At 35.6% G+C, this 22,186-nt stretch overlaps 3 protein-coding genes across 6 annotated transcripts; 2 read left to right on the forward strand and 1 right to left on the reverse strand.

The window, feature by feature from the left end:
* The first annotated feature begins 270 nt into the window (after positions 1-270).
* On the forward strand, positions 271-5,180 carry LOC117921224 (ras-related protein RABE1c-like). Its single transcript, XM_034839056.1, has 9 exons — positions 271-412; positions 541-645; positions 2,016-2,088; positions 2,186-2,286; positions 3,508-3,573; positions 3,876-3,973; positions 4,141-4,203; positions 4,287-4,379; positions 4,797-5,180. The coding sequence occupies exons 2-9, from the start codon at positions 573-575 to the stop codon at positions 4,878-4,880; spliced, it is 651 nt and encodes a 216-aa protein (XP_034694947.1). The 5' UTR covers positions 271-412; positions 541-572; the 3' UTR covers positions 4,881-5,180.
* A 1,503-nt stretch (positions 5,181-6,683) lies between these two features.
* Positions 6,684-21,149, reverse strand: LOC117920167. Of its 4 annotated transcripts, none has more exons than XM_034837545.1 (8): positions 21,020-21,149; positions 20,506-20,633; positions 17,744-17,797; positions 15,595-17,037; positions 15,447-15,512; positions 15,162-15,360; positions 14,940-15,033; positions 6,684-7,993 (listed from the first exon to the last, which is right to left on the reverse strand). In XM_034837545.1, the coding sequence occupies exons 2-7, from the start codon at positions 20,506-20,508 to the stop codon at positions 14,963-14,965; spliced, it is 1,836 nt and encodes a 611-aa protein (XP_034693436.1). In that variant the 5' UTR covers positions 20,509-20,633; positions 21,020-21,149; the 3' UTR covers positions 6,684-7,993; positions 14,940-14,962. The 4 variants fall into 4 exon arrangements, with proteins under 4 accessions (XP_034693436.1, XP_034693435.1, XP_034693434.1 ...); XM_034837544.1 differs by having other exon boundaries at positions 14,945-15,033; positions 15,447-15,515; XM_034837543.1 differs by having other exon boundaries at positions 15,447-15,515.
* LOC117920168 (WAT1-related protein At2g37460-like) lies at positions 8,043-11,026 on the forward strand. The gene is made up of 7 exons (XM_034837547.1): positions 8,043-8,617; positions 8,832-8,894; positions 8,981-9,097; positions 9,258-9,498; positions 9,592-9,753; positions 10,240-10,391; positions 10,480-11,026. Exons 1-7 carry the CDS (start codon positions 8,406-8,408, stop codon positions 10,721-10,723), a joined length of 1,191 nt encoding a protein of 396 aa, XP_034693438.1. The 5' UTR covers positions 8,043-8,405; the 3' UTR covers positions 10,724-11,026.
* Positions 21,150-22,186: the final 1,037 nt, after the last annotated feature.

The following is a 22,186-nucleotide window of genomic DNA, read 5'->3' on the forward strand; positions in this document are numbered from 1 at the left end:
ATATAAAAATCTTATAAAGTTATTAAAAGGTGACCAGTTCATAAAAAAAAACACAGAACAGTTTGCTTTTTTGAATTTGAAAAGCATATGAGAGTGATGTGCCTTGAGTTTGGAGTGTCCACGCTGTCTTTAGCTGCCAGCATGGAAGTACCACTGCCACTGCGCCTCAAAACGGCGTCGGTTTGATCAGCTTCCCCAAATCAAAACGTCGTCGTTTACTACGTCTTCTACAGTTCTGCTCACCCTATTTCTTGCGGTGCATACACGACACCATTCACAATCCAACGGTTGAGACGCCCTCCTCTCTCTAAAACCATTTCAACGAACGAACGCTGCTGACGTCTCAGAGGCGCTTCTCTCTCTTTCTCGTTCTCTTTTCTATTAGATCTAAATTTTCATTGATCCTGATCTGGTACCTTTATTTTCTACCAATTTATTAAAATTTAAAATTATTCAACATTTGAATTTCACGTATCTTTCTTTTTTTTTGTTTTTTTTTCTTTTTCTTTTTATTGATTTCTGATACATTTGTGATTTTAGGGTTTATTCTGTTTAATTTTGGAATAATATCCATGGCGGCTCCACCTGCAAGAGCTCGAGCCGATTACGATTACCTCATAAAGCTACTTCTGATCGGCGACAGCGGTAACATTTTCCTGTTCTTTTGTTTTCACAGATTTGTTTTGATTTCTTTATTTTGTCGTTTTACTCGATTTCCTTGTTTTTGTTTCAGATATTTTTTGTTTCCAGGAAATTCTAGGTTATATTTCGGGTTTGTTTCCATGTCTGTTGTTTTTAAGGACCGCATTTTCGACGATAATTCGTCGTAGTTATCAAAATTATTCAGTTTATTTAGATATTTTCTTTTTGGTTTTGTGAATATTCGTAAATCAATTTGGATTCACTTTGAAAATGTTCAATTTGTTAAGGAGTGGATATGCATTTGATCCAACAGTAGCATTTTGAAAGTGTTTTTCTTGGTCTTCAAAAATGGCTCTAGAAAGCAAGAGAAGTGGTTCCTAAGTGCTAATTAGGGTGCCATGGGCGTTTAGCAGGAGTGGGAAGACAGAATTGATAGAATGCTGCTGGCAATCCTGCAATTCTCCGTGGCTTTTTTATTGCTTTTGATTTTGAAATTGAAATAATTTAGCTCAAGAGTTTCAATCCGTTTGATTTCTCCCTCTCTCTTCGTCTTTTTATTTTTTATTTTTTATTTTTTACAAATTATGTGAATGTGCCATTGGATTCATATTTTGATGGATTGGGGTTCATTTTAGAAATGATTCAAGTTAGGGTATGTTTTAAACTTCAAATAAAACTAGCTACAAACTTCCAATGTCATTCAATAATAGAGATGTGTGTGGGGTTGTTGTTGTTGTTTTTTATTTTTTGTTTTTTTATTTTTTTTGTTTTTAACTGTCAAGTTCAACTTGGTTTTATTGTAGCGCATTTCCATTCAGCATGCAGAAGCCTATGCCTAAAAGCAAAATCTCTTTGTTCCCAATGGTTTAATTTTGCTCATAAAGTGAGACTATTCAAAGTTATCCTGTTACCATTTCAGGACAGTTATTTTACTCAGTGCCAAGTGTCTACATGTCTTCAAAAAATATTTACCATAGTTGTTAAAAGTGCACTTTAAGTGCACCTAGGCCCAAGGCACAACCACTCCCTAGCTATAGCCACTCCCTAGCTATAGGCCTTCACCTACCAAGGCACATGCCTTGTTGGAGAGACAGTGCATTGAAACTTTTTTGCTGGGTGATTCTGTTAAATACTTGGAATATTGAATTTTTGTTAGGTTGATTGAATTTTGGTCATATTTTCTAAAATCGACATGCATCCTAGGTCATGTTTCATTTTGTTCAGGCGCATGCCTTGTGCCTAAGCTTAAGAAGACTTTTGTGCTTTTAAGTGCATCTTGCGCCTTTTAAAACTATGATATATATACTACATGTTTTCATTCACTCAGTTTGGGTTCTGAATGTGGAGTTAATTTTTTATTTGTAACTTGGCAGGTGTGGGTAAGAGTTGCCTTCTTTTGCGTTTCTCAGATGGTTCCTTCACCACTAGTTTTATTACGACAATTGGGTAAGCATCTCTTTCAAACTACCAGAGTAGGGTGATCTTTTGTATTTTTGTTCCATGAACTGCTATTGATGTTACAAAGTTGAATTTTGTTCTCCAGCATTGATTTTAAGATAAGGACCATAGAGCTTGATGGAAAACGAATCAAACTACAAATCTGGGATACTGCTGGCCAGGAACGGTTTCGAACTATCACAACTGGTAATGATTGTTTTATAATAGTATCAAAACGTTTTATAATGATTGTTTAAACTAAACATAAACAATAGAATGCTGTTGGCTCTATTTTCCAGTGGAACATGTTTAGGCCGTAAGCCCGTGGACAGATAACAATTGGTTATGTTTTCAATCTCCTCATCTTTAAACCAACAGTGTTCAGAGAGAAAATTGATGATAACACATCTAGCAAATCTGATCCAGAGAAGATATCACTTCAAGTTGGAGTGTTAAACCTACAGTGTTCAGGGAGAAAGTTGATAATAACTTGTCTGACAAAAAGTTGTTTTCTTTTAGGATATCACTTCAATCTTTAAACTAACAGTGTTCAGGGAGAAAATTGAGAAGAATATTTCTAGCAAAAAGTTGTTTTCTTTTAGAACATCACTTCAAACTGATACAGAAATGATATCACTTCAAGTTGGAGTGTTGAAAACGTGGAGCAGACCTCCTAGAAGGAGGTTGAGATTGCCTAGCAAAAAGTTTTTTTCTTTTATGACATCACTTCATTCTGATAAAAAAAAAAATGATATCACTTCAAGTTGGAGTGTGGAAAATGTGGAGCAGACCTCCTAGAAGCAGGTTGGCATTGTTATATGGGTATCCAGTCAAACAACAGGAGCCTTTTACCTTCAAATCCATTGAGGCTAAATTCATATCATTTACACAACCTTGGATGGATCATGGAGCTACTTTTATATAAAACATGCACTGTTGGATTTTGAGCCTGGTTGAGTGGGATCAGTACTCTAATGACAGAAATTTTCTATTCATGTCTTAAGATATGACTTTTTTTTTTTTTTTTTTTGTCTGCACTTGCTTGTGTTATGTGTGGGAAAGTAAATGTCATGGTGTGTGATATGCTTCACGAATAATCTCAAACACCTGGTTTCTCAGATGGTTTTAAAGAACTTGGCTATGGTTTTAAGGGCGAATTATGTGAACCAGATGGTTAGAACTGTTGTGGCATGTTTGTATTTGGCCTTTTTTTTAGGAGATTTGGGGGTTAAGCTCAATTTTGGATCATGGTTAGCTCACTTGATTTATGTGCTTTACATTTCTAAGTAACTTTGATACCCTTTTTTGAAATTTCATAATTTTCCAGTAATTTTTAGTGTTCTGTTAATAATTTAGATATTATTATCTACCAGATCTCATCTTTCTGGTTTTCCAATTGTTTAGAAGTTTAATTGTCTTGTTCTGCAGCTTACTACCGTGGGGCCATGGGTATTTTGCTTGTGTACGATGTCACTGATGAGTCATCATTCAACAGTACTGGCTTCCTTCCCTTTTATTTCTTGAAGTTTGGATTACTATTTCTGTTTTGTGAAAAATTGGATCCTTTAACTTCACTGGCTTAAAGGTGAATTACGCTTCTACCTTATTGGATTTCTGGAACAACTTGGATTCTTTCCTCTCGAATTTTATGCAAGTGTAACTTGTTTCACAAAATGCTATTCCTAATCCCACTGAGGGGATGAGGATTTTCCTTTGCTTGGATGGAGCTTTATTTATAACTGATGGATCTTTTCCATTCTCCCATTCTTTATGATTAACTCATTCTCCTTGTTCAGACATTCGGAATTGGATCCGCAACATTGAACAGCATGCTTCTGATAATGTGAACAAGATATTGGTTGGTAACAAGGCTGACATGGATGAAAGCAAAAGGGTTTGCTCTCTCTCTCTCTCTCTCTCTCTCTCTCTCTCTCACATGTACACACACACACACACACACACACACACACACAAATGTGCGCCCGTGCAAACATGCATACACAGACAGAGGCGTTGCATAGGTAATTGCCGTTATTAACTTGAAGCCAACTTATTATTTAGGCTGTTCCTACATCAAAGGGCCAAGCACTGGCTGATGAATATGGCATCAAGTTCTTTGAGACTGTAAGTAAAACTTGCTGCTGAAGTTGAAATTGCTCTGAAATGCAGTTGATTCCTTTGTGTAATGAAGATACTGTGTAATGCAGAGTGCAAAGACAAATTTAAATGTGGAAGAGGTTTTCTTTTCAATAGGTAGGGATATAAAGCAGAGGCTTGCAGAAACTGACTCGAAGGCTGAGGTATGATTTTTGAACCTTCAGAAGAGACTCCGAAATATGCCTGACTTCTCCATTAAACATATATGACCCAGTATTTTTGTGTAAATAAATTAGTCACAAATTTGTGATTTACTTGATTGCTGCAAGTAATTCTTTGTGCAATTCCCAGCTAACTTATGTATCATCAAACATTTCTTTTGTGTCCTTTCTTTCCCCACTCTGAAAAGGGTAAGAAACTTTTGGGACAGATTTTTGGAATTTTCATTGGATTTTTTTTTATAAAGACTTAAGATCTTAATATTAAAAAAATCAAATACTTGTTATTTCAATCTCTTTGGATGTCCAATGATGTAACTAAGAATTTTGATATTAGTTATTGATTTTATTTTCTTTTTGGCTCATTTAAGTACTGAGCTGTCCTTTCTTGCATGGCTGCAGCCTCATACAATCAGGATTAACCCACCGGACCACGCGGCTGGGTCTGCTGAAACACCTGCAAAATCAGCATGCTGTGGTTCCTAAGTGAAATTCATCAAAGATAGGAGTGCAAGGGTGCATCCTCAAGCTGATCATTTTGGTGGGAAACTAATCTTGTTATATAAACATTTTGGGTGCTTGTATCACTCTTCCTTCCTATCGTCATTTTCCAAATTTGCATGTGAACGGTAGTTTTTCAATCTCATTTAGGAAATTAAGTATATTTCAGTTTTCCTTTCCTTTTTTTCTTTTTCTTTTTTTAAAACTTTTTCCTTGTAACTACATGACCATTATTCTATTGCCTTCCTTTTATAATGTAGAAGCAGCCTCTTTATTCTCTCCCATTAGATCTGTTTCAGGTTGAGATGCTGTAGAGATATTCCAAAGGGCAATCTTTACTAGTGATGTAGCATTAATTATGCTGTTAATCTAAAACTCTATGCTGAAGGGAAGGGCCATTGTTGGAGCTTTTCTGGGGATATTTTACTTTGAAATATAGTCAGGCCAGCCAAACAATTGCCCTTGCCCAAGTGAGAAATTCTGCTGCCAAGTTTAGCATATGTTTTTGTGTGCTTGAAGAATTATAACTGCGTTTAATGCGAGAGCCTGCTGGACCCTCTTGTTTGTTCTTTGCTTTTGTAGGTCTGCATCTGGTTTGTTAAGCATTGGTTCTTTTGTGTAAAACATAATAACCGAGTTTTGAGCTTTCATGTAATCCATGTGGTTTGTAGCACGTTAAGAAGCATCTGGCCTCATTTTGAAACTAGTTTGAATTCTTTTACCTGATCACACAGTTTGTGATCAATAAACTTGTTAAGGCGATCACAGGTGCTGTGGGTGGTGGTTAGATAGTATTGGAATGTTTTCATTTACTGGGGTTTTATGTGGTCTTGCTGCAAATGGATGGTGATACTTTTGAAACTAGATAATCTTCTATTCTAGGGCCTTCCATCGTTGTAATCACTAAGTCAAACTGTCCATTTCAAGCGGGGTTTCACTTGTAATCATGGCAGGTGATTACCCCTCTTGAAGCAAATGGAGAGGACGGGTTTTGGTGATATGTAGTGCATGAATGTCCACTAGGTCTAAAGTTGCTAGGAAATATGAGTCTTCATTCTCGTCTTTTTACGTACGCTGTAGCAGGGCTTGAATTAAGAAGTGCGAGAGTCCAACATATTTTGTTTACTTGTTAGGAAAGTGATTTCAAATTCTGCTAGTGCGTTGATGTTGAGCTTACTCAGCATGCATAACCTCAGATTTTTAATTTATCATAGCAGTCCCTTAAACAAACTTATGTTTAAATTATTAGTCTTTGGAAGCTTATAATCAATTACTTGTTTAAGAAATGAAACCTATTCTCCAAAAGCGGGATAGAATAGGGTAGAGAAACAGAGAGGATAAGACTACGACAGAAGTCCAGCAGAGACCTTCGGAGGCCCCAGGAATCAACAACCGAGTGGAAGAGCCCCAGGAACCCTTTATTTCCTAAACCATTCTAAAATCCATGCATCCTTCAGTATTTCGTTCGCAATTTCTAGGAATTTTCCGTCTTGAAAATATTAAAAATAATATTGGGTTATTACTCACATGTCACTGGCACCTGGTGGAGCAAAATATTATTTCTTTATTTATAAAGATGCATAATGATAAGTCCACAACAGCTCACCACATTGCCATTTGGGTCCTAGGATGGGCAGCATTTATCCTTATCATAATCTTAAATATCCATCAATTAGTTTAATTCATTTATTTTAAACTGCAAAAGAATATGCAATATAACCTTTCAGATTTTATTTTATATCATATTCCTGTCTACTAATCGAGCTCAAAACTAAAACGAAACATGGATATAAAACGCAAAGGCAGCGCAGATTACATTATAAAATCACGAAAGTACAGGTAAATTTTGATGGTTGTTTTCGGGTGGCAATTTAGTTGGGGACAGCGCCTGCAAAAATGACTCGTTATGACGACATACTGCAAATACGACTCATGGACTCTCACTTTCAAAAAGAAAATAAGTACAACATCATTATTTTCAAAGGCACCCATGCCACATATGGTGCTCAATTCACTCAAATCACAAGTAGCACTTTCTAAGATACGGACCAGGATTCGTTCAAGAGACTTCACTTGACCCTTCCATATGAGTTACCGAGCATGAGAGCTTCGTATTTATTGTAAAGCCAAGTCATAAAGCCGTTGCAATTATTGGAAAGTATGACAAGGCTCTGTAGTCGTTGGCGTGTTGCTAAGGTTTGTCACAAAAGCCATTGCAATTCAGAGGGCATGACAAAGCAGTGGGAAAAATGAACCAAGCTGTCCCAACAAGACAAGTAATTATCTTATATTGGAATTGAAGGACTAGTGGTAGAAACAAATAAGCATTCACTATTAAGTCATAATGCAGGTAGGTTGGAGTCTACTTCTCCCTTCATATCAGTTATCACATCAAGAAAACCACAATAATCAACATAATAGCTGACCAAGCAGAACATCGGGGCACATCATTGGGTGCCTGCTTTAAAACAACTTGCCGAAAGCGGGTCTTATTCCATATTCATACAGCATAAAATCCCAGCGGCCTATAAAGCATTCAAAACCAATCTGCAAATGCCTTCAATTGCGATCACCATATGCATCACCTGCAACTCACACTTTGTAATGTGGGTGGCTGGGCCAGCCTTGACTGTGGCGTAAGTGCTATACACATCCTACTAAAGAGATTTCCATAATTGATGGTGGGGAGTCTAGTGCCTTGTATCATTGTAGAAAAAGCACAAGACAACAAACCATGAAAGTTTTTAAGTTTTAAGTGGTGCCTTCACTGTTGTATATATTAGCTTTGACCGCAGGTTAGGCCCCAAGTGTAATCACCATAATTTAAAGAAAACAAGTAAAAGAGGCAGGGTTTATATTATTCAATCAGAAGACACATTAAGCAAAAACTTATCTCTGTCCTTAATTTACAGTCACTGACTTCTTCTGTCAACATAAAAAAACTTACATAGGATTTTGCAGGGGCTGGACAAAAAAGAGCTCACATGGGACTGGCCCAGGTTCAGGCACAGGCTCATCTCTGTCTGGGTTCGAACACTAGAACATCACAGCTGTACATGCAGTGCAGGCTCAAATAAATGATCCCTTATCATCCAATTCTGCAAATAGCAACCAGGTAAAATTGAGTACACATAATTGCATCTCTTAAATCTAACATTCAATCCTCATAAAATGTAAACGAACTAATCACGGGGAACGGTCTATAACAAAAAGCAAATCCACTAGGTCAGTGATCCTGATCTGAGTAAAGATACCAAATAAAATATTGTTAAGGCAATGGAATCTCTAGTGTTTATTAAGCTCTAGGTTTAGTGACCAGATATCAGGCTGATGTTTGGTGAAATGAGCTTTTGAGTAAATAATAGAGCTTTAATAGATTCGTTAATATCTGAGGTTTCAAAGTGAAAAGGAATATTCTGATTGACATAGCAGCCTTCCTTATAAAAGGGAAGATAAGCCACCGTTTACATATTCATGAGCTTATGACTCATAACTAGATTTGCAGTACAGATGGAAAATGAAATATCAAGCAAGAGTACATACAGACTCCTATATAGGGTTAAGCCTTTCTTAGCTATTACCTTCTTGCAATTTGGATTTGCAGGAATGGATGTCTTTTCTAAGGTTGCATTGAACCAGGGGGTGAGCAACTATGTGCTAGTTGTCTACCGCCATGCAATCGCCACAGCCGTCATTGCTCCTTTTGCAGTCATTCTGGACAAGTCTCTCTCTCTCTCTCTCTCTCTCTCTCTCTCTCTCACACACACACACACACACACACACACACACACAAACACCTATTCACTCACACATATACACAGATACATCATTTTCTTCATATCATCACCACCACATCCACCATCAATATCTGCAGCATCATCAGTAGTTCTAGCACCAGTTGAAGAAAACTGAATACAAAATTCATTTTTTCAACAGGAAAGTACGACCAAAGATGACTTTCTCAATCTTCACCAAACTAATGCTGCTCAGCTTATTGGAGTAATTTTCCGAAACAAATGAATAATCTGTTTGCTTCTAAGCTCTCACATAAAAACCATCTGAGCATCTTTATCTCCTCTTAGCAGGCCAGTTATTGACCAAAATTTGTATTATTTCGGGTTGAAGTACACAACAGCAACATTTGCAGCCGCTATGTACAACATTCTTCCAGCCATAACCTTTTTAATGGCTTGCGTCTTTGGGTAAATAACAAATACCAAGACAATACACTTGCATGCTTCTCTAAGAACAAAATATATCTCACCTTCTAGCAAAGAACATGCAAAAACCAACTCCTGATTTTCCTGAAACATGTCCAATATGATTGGTTGAATCTGATAAAAGTTATCTCTTTCTGTAAAGGCTTGAGAAGGTAACACTTAAGAGTATCCACAGCCAAGCTAAGGTGGTTGGTACTGTAGCAACTGTTGCAGGAGCTATGCTCATGACACTGGTAAAAGGCCCAGTTATTGAGTTGATTTGGACAAAAGGAAGAAACAACCAAGGGGTTAAAGGTGGTGGAACGAATATTCACGACTCAATCAAGGGTTCCCTCATGATCACAGTCGGCTGCTTCAGCTGGGCTTGTTTCATAATTCTACAAGTAAGCGATTGCTCAACATAAATGTGGAGATTTTACAACTTGTATAGCTGACAATTTTTCTAAATTATAATAATTTTTGCTCTGTTTCTCTAGGCAATCACGCTAAAAACGTACCCGGCTGAACTTTCTCTCACTGCTTGGATATGCCTGTTGGGCACAGCACAAGGCACCATAGTGGCACTTGTTATGGAACGGGGAAAAACTAGTGTCTGGTCTATACACTGGGACACTAAATTCCTGGCAGCTCTATACAGTGTAAGAATATTCAAACTGATTCAAAAAGGTGACTTAACTGTTTTTAAGAGGCTGAGGCTGGTCTCCAAAATCCTTGATTATCAATGTGATGGTTGTCCTCACATTGCATTTCCCAGATTAGTAATTGTATAGACCAATTAAACAAAAAATTTCTAGTAAATCAAAAGTGGCAGGATACATGTTTTTTCAAAACCAGAAGATGGTTTTTACCATCTCCACTCTTACCTGCCTTCTACAAACCCTCAATCAATGTGGTACACCCATCAAAATTCCAGTTTACATTAGTAACATCTAATGTTTCTCTAGTAACCTGGGGTAAGGAGTTCAATTTTATAGAAAATGAAAAGCCTAGTGTACGAAAGACAAGTATGTTTGTCCACAAAAATGAAGCAAAGATTTCAGCTTGCTCCTCAAATGAGAAAAGCAGGTTTTTGGCCAGAAAATAGTAAAGTTTTCAGCTCTTATACCCAAGACTTATTCACGCAGGGCATAGTCTGTTCAGGGCTAGCTTATTACATTCAAGGAGTAGTAATGAAAGACAGGGGACCGGTTTTTGTGACTGCTTTCAATCCACTAAGCATGATAATTGTTGCTGTCATGAGCTCTTTCATTTTGGCCGAACAAATGTACTTGGGAAGGTATTCATTAAGTTCTCTGCTCCACCACAACCACACATACCCACACAACCACAGAACAAAGAAACAAGCTAATGTCATATATTTACAGGGTAATCGGTGCCATTGTCATAGTAGCTGGCCTATACTTTGTTGTGTGGGGTAAAAGCAAGGAGTACAAATCTGGATCCCCCTCAACAGATGGACAAATGGTCCAAGACAAACAAATGACAGACACAAGCAGTGATAGCAATGAAAATTCTACTCCTGAGGTGATTACGCTCAATGTTTCAAGCAGAGGTGGGGCAACTAGAGATGAACAAATAAATAGACAGAGTGATCAGCTACTTGTCTAGAACTTGAATTTCTATAGGAGTCAAATCCCAGCTCTCAGTACAATTCTCAGGAACAACAGCAGCATTGAACCTCATCCTACCATTGCACCATTCAAAGCCTGATAATCCTATTACTAGTGGTTTTTATGTGTCTCAAATTGTATAAAAGAAATGATGCGAAGGAAATAACTATCAGGAGAATGTCAGATCTCAGGAGATACGGTGCAAGGTCTGGTCAATCATTCACTAGAATCAACTTTAAGCCTGCATGATTACTGGCACTAGACTTAATATGATTGAAGGATGGCCCATTATTTGTCCAAAGCATCCACTGACTGTTTAAAATTATTCAATCAGGTTGACATTTTCATATTGGCATCTAATATCAGACAGCTTATGAAGCTAAACCCAGGAATACAGGTTTCAAACCACAGACACACTTGAGGTCTCGAGAAGTTTGAGGAAAAGAAAATTGAGAGGAAAAATATAAGGAATAAAAAAAAAAAGATAAGGTCAAAAGTTTTCTCTTGTTTGGATGTATATGGAAAAGTTGAGTGAGAAAATTAAATTGTCGAGGAATGCATTTCCCCCAAACTTCACTCACCTTTATTTAAAGAAAATCTTTTAGCATTTTTACTCCTCTTTTCCTTAGTATTTTTTTTCTTACCTTTTCCCATGACATTCAATATAATAAACTTGTTTTCCTGAACATTTTTTTACCTTCCCTTTTTACTTTCTAAGAACCAAACAAAACCTAAGTAACTCAATCTAATTCCTTTCGATATCATGGGCCCAAAAAAAAAATATATTGTTACATATTTGATTGTGTGAATTTGTTTGTAAACAACTTGAATGAATCTCAATTAATAAACTATTCAAATTTGTTGCAAAATGGTGCACAGCCTGTAGATTTTCTAACTGGGATATATTTGTGAATTAAGCCTTTTTCCTTATTAGTTTAGTTGACTTATTCTTTTTTGTAAATAGAGATATCCTAGGCTAGAAATATTCAAAGTTTTCATTGATGTATGTGAAATTACTAAACACCACTGTGTGTCATTCCCTTACGGAATAATAAAAATCATGTTCCATTTAGTTTAATCCACACTAATGATTAAAGGCCTACACAAATTCAAAGTATATCTACAACAAAATGGTTTGTGTCTTTTATTGATGAATTAACAAGTGTCACTTGGATAGATCTTGTGAAACACAAATTTGATGTAACACTATTTTCCCTAATTTTCATAGAATGGTAAACACCAAATTGATGCCAAAAGCCAAATAGTGAGATCTAATAATGGGAGAGAGTATCTCAACAAATGTCTATCATCATACTTCAAAAAAAAGAAGGAATTGTTTATCAATCTTCTTATATTGATACACCACAACAGAATGAGATGATTGAATGAAAAAAATAAACATTTGCTAGAGGTAACTAGAGTCTTGATTTTTCACATGAATGTTCTAAAGATGTATTGGGGAGAGGTTATTTTAATTGTTGCTCATCTTATCAATAGATTGCCTTCCAGAATGCTTGATTTCAAAGATCCCATAAATCCTCTCACTAAATTCTACCCACACTTTGATAGTTTCATTAGAATTGCCCTAAAAATATTTGGGGGTGTGGCGCTTGTTCATATTCAAGCTAATCATAGAACTATACTAGGTACCCGAGCTCTTAAATCGATATTCATTGGTTATTCTCTAACAAAAAAGGGGATATAAGTGTTATCATCCTAATTTCTAGAAGTTTTTTGTATCTATGGATATGTCCCCCTTTAACGAACAACAACCTTTCTGCTTCCAACCTTATGTTGAGGGGGAGCCCTTCATAGAGATTAAGGAATTTTTTCCTCACCTAACCCTTCCACTTTCTAAAACCAATTCTTCTCTTGAACCTTTACCCTACAATACCCTAGAATCATTTCCTTTTGGGTCCATGGTGAAGCCTAAGTCTATTGTTCAAAGGAAAGAGGGGGAGAATCATTTGATGCCACTTAAAGTCTATTCAAGGAGGATGCAACCAGTTCTAGAATCTCTACATGCTCCAACCATTGACCATGATAAAGGTACTCAAAATCAAATTGTCTCTACCTCTAATGTCATTAACGACCTTGATTTACCTATTGCACTAAGAAAAGAAAAATGAAAATGTACCCAACATCCTCTAACCAACTTTGTTTTCTTTGACAACTTGTCATTCTCATATGGACCATTTGTTTCCAAATCTAACTCCATAGAAATACCTAGAATTGCTCAAGAGGCACTTGGGGATGAGAATTGGAAGAAATCCATGATGGAAGAAATGAGTGCATTGAAGAAAGATGATACTTGGGAAGTTGTTAATCTTCCCAAGGGCAAGAGAAAGGTTGGGTGTAAATGGGTGTTCACTACCAAGCATAGAGCAAATGACACATTAGAGAGATATAACATGAGATTGGTAGCTAAGGGTTATATACAAACTCATGGGATAGATTATCAAGAAACTTTTGCTCTAGTGGCAAAGATGAATACTATTCATATTTTGTTATCCCTAGTTACTAATTCAAGTTGGCCCTATACCAATTTGATGTAAAGAATGCTTTCCTACATGGATATTTGGAGGCAGAGTTCTACAGGGAATTATCACGAGGGTTTAAGGAAGACTTCATAAGGAATAAAGCTTGTAGACTAAGTAAAAGGCCCGACATGGTCTTAAACAATTGTCTAAGGCCTAGTTTGAACGATTTGCTAAAGCAATGAAAACATGTGTTATAGTTAGAGCCAAGGGGATTGCACCCTTTTCATTAGACATTTACATAAGGGAATGATAACAACTCTCATAGTATATGTTGATGATATTGTCGCAATAGGAGATGATTTAGAGGAAATAAAGAAACTAAAGAAGAAACTTCTAAACGAGTTCAAAATTAAGGACCTTGGAAGGTTAAAATATTTCCTAGGGATCAAGGTTGCACATTCGAAGGAGGGAATAGTTATTTCACAACAGAAATGTACATTAGACCTTCTCAAAGAAACATGAATGTTGGGATCTAGACCAGTAGACACCCTAATTGAGCTAAATTACAAACTTGATGGAGAAAAAGAAGATATGTCAATGGATCGAGAGAGATATTAGTGATTGGTGAGTAAGTTGATTTACTTATCACATATTGGACCGAAAATAGCTTATGATGTGAGTGTAATGAGCTAATTCATGTATGATTCCAAGGAGACACTTATGGAAGCATATACAGATGCTAAGTGGGCAGGATCGATCATGGATCGAAAACCGACTTCTGGTTATTACACTTTCTTAGGAGGTAACTTGGTAACTTGGAAAAGCAAAAAGTAGTCAGTGGTAGCAAGATCAAGTGCAAAAGCAAAATTTTGATCCATGGCACATAGAATATGTGAACTTTGGATAAAAATCATGCTCACCGACCATAGGGCCGAGTAGGAAGGACCAATGAGACTCTATTGTGATAATAAGTCAACCATTAGCATAGCCCACAAGCCAATTCAATATGACCATTTCAAACACAAAGAGCTAAAAAACATGTAGACATGAAAAGTGAGGATACAATAATCCTACTTTTATAGGCCCCCCCTTTTTTTATGGATCAGCTAATCTTCCTTTTACACTAATTTTCTAAAGCTGGTCAAATTAAAATAAAACTCATTTAAGATGGCCAAAAACATGGCCCAAATAGCATTTGAATGGTTCACCATGCCATTTAAGTTTCAAGAAATTGGCAACATTGACTTTGATCCAAATAATTTTAGAACTTCATGTTTTAAATGAATAGTGACATTGATGAGCTACCTCTCAAAGAGTTGGAAAAAAAGAAAAAAGAAAATATATAGAGATCTCTATAGCCCTACATTTTGTAAAACATAACTGGCTTTAATAAAATGCATATCATCTAAATATGGTAACTAAAGATATTTTAGAAGGATGAAAAAATGAAAATAAATAAATAAATGCAAAAATTCTTTTATGATAACAAGTAAAACATCTTGCATTTTCCTTTTCCATCAAGAAGTTTAAGAACAACACAAGACAATCATAAACATACATCCAATGACAAGAGAAATGGGTTCTTTTCTATGTGCTGTGAAGTTGATCCCCTAGTTTCACCACAACATCTATCTCAAACCAGGGAAAAAAACACACACTCAAACTTATCATAAATGAGTACAAGATATTGTCATAAGATGTATACTTCTATGCACAAAGCATAGATGATCCTACCTTACAATTTAAACAAAGCTTCTTCATGACAATTGCTTCCCTTCTTCTTTTCCATATATACGCTGAAGTTCACGAGTTGCAGCCAGAAAGGATTCTGAGAGAAGAAAGAGTGCAAGGGGGAAGAAAAGAAATGCCACTATATAAGAAAATGGAGATGCTGAACTCCCAATATGTGTAAAACTGTCACCACAAACCAAAAGGAAAAAAAAATGTATGCATCACCTTTCCAAAGACGGAAGGACTTCTGGTTAATAGGTGAACCAGTAATTGTCTGAATAACATCAAACAACGAATTCTGTGGGGTGCTTTTAAGCTCTTGGACAATCCCATAGATAGTCTTTCCATTCTCAAAGTATATGTGATTGTTGGGGTGTTTTGTCTTGCAACCAGCATGTCGCTCAAACTCGTAAGCATTAATTACCTAAAACCAGTTGATTGGTGCATTGGTCAACAGATCATATGCAAATTCTCCCTGAATTTAAGGAAATTACAACTGCAATATCTTACCTTAGACAAATTGCATGACTGACAACCACAGAGATATCCAGAACCTCTTATAATACCTCGGAGTTCCTTCTAACATGCATAGCAAGAACAAAAAATGTCACAAGACAATAAGCTAATCTGGAACATAAACAGAAGAACTAAGATTTACCTCCCGTGACCAGGCAATGTACTTCACTGGAACTCCATCCAGCATACCAGTGGATAGCAAACTTCTGACATTTGAAGGGAAGTTATTTGGAGGAACCTTCTTAGACAGTTTTTGCTCTTCTTTCTTCTTTGAAACAGTCTCAGATCCGGAGGCAGTTATCTGAGCAGTACTTATGAGTGCATCAGCATTTGACTCGACCAATTTTTTCTCATTTAATGCCTCAGACCTTTGAACTGATGGCTGACCCATCAACAAGTCATAACTGCATACAAGCCTCCCAGAGGGATTTGTATCATCATCATCATCATGGAAACCACCAAAAGATATTATATTACTCTCTCCCTTGTTATAAGAATGACCAATAGACAAATTACTATTATCACCCTTGTAGGTGTGACCCATTGATATGGTATTCTCATCTCCTTTATTATAGATGTGCCCCATTGATATGGTATTGTCATCCCCCTTGTTGTAGGTTTGACCCATAGATATGATATTGTTGTCTCCTTTGCTGAATGTGTGACCCATTGAAATCGTATTGTCACCCCCCTTATCGTAGGTATGACCCATGGACATTATACTGTTATCAGCCTTGTTGAACGTTTGACCCATTGATATGGTATTATCATCCCCCTTGTATGTTTGACCCATAGATATGACATTGTCATCACTCTTTCCGAATGCGTCACCCATAGATATGGTATTATTATTCACCTTGTAGGTATGGCTCATCGCTATATTTTCATCCCCCTTGTTATAAGCTTGGCCCATTGATATGAAATTGTTGTCTTCCCTGCCATAACTGTCACTTATTGATAGGATGTTATCATCCCCTTTGTTATAAGTAAGACCCATTGATATTGAATTGCCATCTCCCTTGTTGTATGCATGAGCCATTGACATGGTATTGTTATCCGCCCTAGTATAGGCATGTCCCATTGATACAGACATAATATTCTCAGAGTCCTTCACTTGACTGACTTTAACTTTCCTGATCCCACCATAATTAAGACCTGATCTAGGATCTTCCAGTGAATGAGACATAGATAAACCAAATAAGGATTCATTCCCAAAAGGATCCTCAATAACTTTTCTTGCCATGTTCATATTTCCTGCACCAACTGATGGAATGTTCCTGTCATCAAAATTGACAGTTCTTGCTGCTTCAGGGTCAAATAACCGTTCAGTGAAATGACCTGAGACTGAGTGAAAACCAGAAGCATTTGCCCACGGAGAAACGTTTGGATTTGAAAGTCCTGGAAACAAGTTGCTGTTAGGAACTTCTACTGCTTGCTTCTTGTTTGGAAATAGCTCCTCCGTACCATCCATGAACCACTGATGTGAACGCTTTGGCTCAATTCTCGAAGGATTATCGTATGCCATCTCACCATCAGTAACACAACCAGCACCCTTAGCCATCCAAAAGCCCTTGTTCTGGAAAGACTGCCAAAATATTACTTAAAGAGTCAGGAAAGATGCTCTTAGCACACAGTTAACTTAGAATAGAATAATAAGAGCTCAAAATATTCTAAGCCTAACTATAGACTTAACTGCGATGAGCATGCCATCTAAGTTATCTGAATCATCTTCATCTCATTCAATCAAGATGACTATACGGTTTTACTATTGACAAAAGATGTAAATGCAAGTTTAAGCTTTACATACATTCTTTTATTTCTTTCTTTATTACTTCTGATACTAGCTCCCTAGTTCTCCTATTTTCTCCATCAAATGCGGTTGCTAATAAAAGGAATACATGCACCTTCACAAGTAGCAGACTAACAAAATAATCTCAAAACTTTACACTTGCTCACCAATGACTGACCTTGCAATTGAGATTATTTTTCTTTGATGAAGTATGCTGCATAAAAGCACATTAATGTATACGCTAAAACATACAACTTGATATTTGTCAAAATATTTTCAAATGGTAACTTTGAGGATCAAGGTCCATCCTTTATTTCTGCAGGGCAATAGATATCATGTGTGCGAGTGCCCTTGTGTTTATTCCAAGACCTAATAATTACTACAAAAGTCACCCAGTTGATGACTTAAATTTACAATTCCTTTTAATAAGATAAATTCATTGAAATGAAGAAAAAAGCAAGGCAAGGAAAGGGAAATCTCAAACTAAAGAGCAAAATGAAACCTGCTTTACAGGGGGGAAGAAATAGGCAATGTGCTTCTTTTTTCCCCAATGGTTCTGGAAACAAAAAATATACTTGGCAATCAAAGTTCATGTGTGAAAATAGAAGAAAATAGGCAATGTGCTTTTTTCCCCTAGGGTTCTAGAAACAAAAAATACATTTGGCAATCAAAGTTCATGTGTGAAGATAAATGAATAAACAGAATCAAAACACGTATTTGGTAGCCTAATAAAATTTGACAACCAAAAACCACATATATCTATAAAATTCACGTAATCCATGCTAAGACAATTATCAGCAACCAAAGTTATATCAAATAAGCCATATCAAGAAAATATGTAATAGAAAACAAGTTGCAAGTAAAATAAGCATTATCTACTGTCTAATATCAATTGCAGACAGCATGGCTTAAAAATCAGATTCATGGATTTCAACACTAAAAATATTGAATCAAATTTGAAACAATCATTCATGACTTCAAACAGTAGAAATGTGATATCAGATTCAATGCTTCAAACACAAGCAAGGTCAAATTAGATATATGGCTTTAAAATCTAAAAATGCCATATAAGATTCATGGCTATAAAACCTTGAAACCTCATCCAATTGATGGATTTAAACCATTATTTTCTTAAATCAGATCCATGACACTAAACTGAAAAGGATGTGATGAGAGGAAGAGATTAAAACTCACCTGCAGAGTCGTGGATGAGGAGATAATCAGCTGTTAGGGTTTTGTTGGCAATGAGATTGTTTTTGCAAGTGAGGAGGAGATATGACCAAGTGCAGTAGGGTTCTTATTTTAGAGAGCGTGAAGGAAAAAAAGGTAGAACATTTGAAACGCATAAGACTCAAACCTGGTCCTTTTATAAGTGGTGCTAGATGGAAAGAAAAGAGGCATGCTTAGGCATATCACTGAAAGGTTATTTAAAACCATTTGTTTCCAATAGAATCAATAATTTAAGACCATGATGATAAAAGGGTGTTAAATGATACAATAGATATGATATTATACATTTTTCAAGTAAACCATAAATATCATTCGTATATGTGTTGCATCTTTAGCATATCTTAGGATACATATATGACACACAATTAGCAAAAAATGAGTTATTCGGTGTCCATATGGATACATTTCCTTTTTAAAAAAAAAAACAAAAAATATTCCTAGCTTCTACATAAAATTCAAGAACTCTTAGAGGTTTACAATGAAATTGTAATGGGTTTTAAAACCTTATTTAAAAAAAAATTAAGGCATTAAAATAATTTTATTACCTTAAATTTTAAAATTTTTAAAGTAATTTTTAAGGATATAAGGTAAGTTTATACGTTTTATATAGAAGTTTCTATTTAAAAAATAAAATAAAAAAAACAAAAACAAAAAAAAAAAAAACAGGAATTGTACCTAAACAAAGCCTCACCTTTGGGCTTAAAATTAGTACTATTGTTTACAAGGAAGTTAAAGGTTAAAAATGGATGGAGAAAATGATGACAGGTAGAAATATTGTAAGCATTTTGCTACAATCAAGCTTTGAAGATTGAAATTTAGAGCAATTATCATTTTAAGGAACATATGGAAGTATTATTTGATTAAACATCTGCCATTCAGATGACTTGATCATTGGCGTTGACGTTGATGAGGAATGAAGAATAAAGCCCTTTATTTAATTTATTAATTGCTCCTTTTTGAGTTTATTTCCTTCTAAAGGGATGATGATGAACTTAGAAATTTGACCATGGGCTACATAGCACATAAACACATCTATATGTCAACAGCATATAGTTATATACCTTTATATGGTCATAGTTTTATCTTTTAGGGGAGACTTGGCTCAACTCTAGACCTTTTGCAATGTTTATTAGGGGGTAGTTGGAGCTTAGAACTTAAAATTATGGCTAAAAGATTAGAAAGTTATTTTGAAGGATTCTATGATAAATCTTTGAAAACTTGATTTCATTATATATTGTGTTTAGTGTTTAAACATGTATGATTTTCATGAATCCAAGTGTTTATCTCATTTAACCTCATAATAAACTTTCAGAAAAATATTTTATAATATGTTGCTTACACTTTGTCTGGAAAAATGTGTTTTTATATAAGTAAAAATATTTTTTATATTCATTTTCCAATATGAAGGAAAGATAAACTGATGATACACAATACAAAATGATTCATAATAAGAAAAAGCAGAAAAATGATACATGCCATGTTTTGCCAGTTGATAACTATGTTTAAGGATATTTGGTTCTTTCGCAAGAATGACAGAATGGAAAAAGAGGAGTCAAATCAAATAAGAATATTTCATTTGTTGAAAGATGGCTTTCCTTTTCATCCATTTCTTCCAAGATTCAAACAGTTGTACATCTTTTTTAAAATAGATGACATAAACAAGATTCTCTCAGTATTTATGGAATTCCAATTCCGAGGAATTGGATAATAATAACTCAAAACTAAATGACATACTAATACCATCAGAATAAACCTTTTTGCCCAATTTGAAATGTTCATCCAAATATCTCCCACTAGTTTTGTCCCAAACTGTGCAATGTGTTCAAAGAAGTAAAAAGTTTTCTCCATGGCCACTGGCCACTTAAATAGCTCAATCCTTCCGTCTACAAAATTAAAAATGACATAACAACACATGCAAGTATCATTTCTTGAATGCAAATTAAATACATAATTAAAAAAATTAAAGAAAAACACCAATGATCAAAACGCATTCAAATCTCTAGCTTGAATTTCCAAAATTGTATGTAAACATACCATTGTCTACCGTTTCAAATCCTTTATCAAGTCAATCTCCTGACACCAGAAACGATATTCTTGCTATCAACAAGGCATTGATGAGTCAACAACAGAGGCAAGAGTGACAGTGGACAATATGTATTTCTCTGCAAAGAGAATAATCCAAATAAATAAATAAATCCACCTATCCAATTCAGAGATTATTATAGATTTACATTTATCAAATAAGAAAAAAAAAGTCCTAAATCTGTTTTCCAAAAAAAAAAAGAAAGAAAGAAAGAAAAACACTCAACTCAACCTAAATGCAAACTATCTGGCTCACTTCAAATTGAGCTCTCACTTACAGAGAAAAAATGGGAAAGAAAAACAGCCATGCAATTTCCTCTCCTTTTTCTTCTCTTTCTCACTGACCAAACAGAGGGTAAAGACTGCATGGATCTCTAGACAGAGTCGGAGAAGGAAAGATGATGACACCATGTAACCCTAGAACTTCAAATCAAATGCAAAGAGCAAGGATCTCAACGGCACGTACCTCTGATGAATGGATTAGAGCTTTATGCGCCGTACAATCTCTGATCGGAGATCAAAAAATTTCGCGGCAGCAAAGTGACCGGCAATTGCACGGATGGTGACAGCGGCGAGATCTAATGAATGAAAAAGTTGGTTGGGGGTTTTGTTTCTGAGGGGAAAGATATAAGATGGGTGCCCTGCACGATCAACTACAATGAAGTTTTACCATCGCCGTACACGTGGACACCCTTATTTCCATGTAGGTCGTTGATTGCCTGCCACGTTTGCAGCCAAGGTATCGTTTTGTGCGTGCCACTGTGCTGAGCTACGTTTAGGCGATGACGTGACACAACTTGGAGGCATGAAACGACTGTATGGTCCATGACGTGGCTTCTTTTTATTGGTGCTGTAGCATATGTATTGTCCCCCGTAATCTTGACTAAAAGATCACAATATAAGTATGAACTTGACTTTTACATACTTGATGCCTTTCGAACCTTTTTTTCCGTACTTATCTTTTTTTAGACACAACTGAGAAGACATTGAAAATTAATTTCAATGCTACCTGGAAATAATTTTACATATCATATGCGTAATAATGAATTTCAACCAAAAAATAATAATGAATTTATTGCTGTATCATAAATTCTTTAAATAAGAATATTAATCAAGGAATTAAAAAATAAATAAATATTTGAAATTACGTTACATAACAAAAATATATATATATATATATATATATATATATATATATACATATATATATATATATATATATATATATATATATATTTAGACAAAATGTGTGTCCAATGCTAACGGTTTTTTTATATATTTATTTTCTTAAATATTATTTATAAGTAAATTTGAAAGTGGTTGAATTTTAATTATTTGTCTTTTGTTAGCAATTTTATAGGTTGATTATTCCAAGGTGAACCGGCATAAAACCATGTTATTAGAAAACATTTTGAAAGGTAAATGGTTTATATGGGGGTACAAGTAAAATTGGAGGCGATCGGGAGTCAAAGATTCCCATCAATGTCCAAGTCTGACTGTTTGAGGTGGGGAGGACCCAACATAGGAGGGCTCGAATGACTGATTGCCACATCGGAAAGGCCCGTTCTTAGAAATGGGCCCATGACCAAATTTGGAGGTGACACTCGGATGTAGCGTTGAGAGTGGGAACTGC

The sequence above is a fragment of the Vitis riparia genome, chromosome 8 (genome assembly GCF_004353265.1).
Source record: "Vitis riparia cultivar Riparia Gloire de Montpellier isolate 1030 chromosome 8, EGFV_Vit.rip_1.0, whole genome shotgun sequence".
Lineage (NCBI taxonomy): Eukaryota > Viridiplantae > Streptophyta > Magnoliopsida > Vitales > Vitaceae > Vitis > Vitis riparia.

Bases quoted from the DNA above. Each gene is read 5' to 3' on its own strand.
- LOC117920167 (XM_034837544.1), bottom strand. The intron at 15,516-15,594 runs GTAAATCTTAGT...TATGCATGTTAG, and splicing joins ACATTGCCTGGTCACGGGAG to AAGGAACTCCGAGGTATTAT. The intron at 15,034-15,161 runs GTGATGCATACA...TTCTTCTCTCAG, and splicing joins GTCCTTCCGTCTTTGGAAAG to AATCCTTTCTGGCTGCAACT.
- LOC117921224 (XM_034839056.1), top strand. From the start codon at position 573: ATGGCGGCTCCACCTGCAAGAGCTCGAGCCGATTACGATTACCTCATA. The intron at 2,089-2,185 runs GTAAGCATCTCT...TTTGTTCTCCAG, and splicing joins AGTTTTATTACGACAATTGG to CATTGATTTTAAGATAAGGA. The intron at 3,574-3,875 runs GTACTGGCTTCC...CTCCTTGTTCAG, and splicing joins TGATGAGTCATCATTCAACA to ACATTCGGAATTGGATCCGC.
- LOC117920168 (XM_034837547.1), top strand. From the start codon at position 8,406: ATGGAAAATGAAATATCAAGCAAGAGTACATACAGACTCCTATATAGG. The intron at 8,618-8,831 runs GTCTCTCTCTCT...TTTTTTCAACAG, and splicing joins TTTGCAGTCATTCTGGACAA to GAAAGTACGACCAAAGATGA. The intron at 9,754-10,239 runs GTAAGAATATTC...TTATTCACGCAG, and splicing joins TCCTGGCAGCTCTATACAGT to GGCATAGTCTGTTCAGGGCT.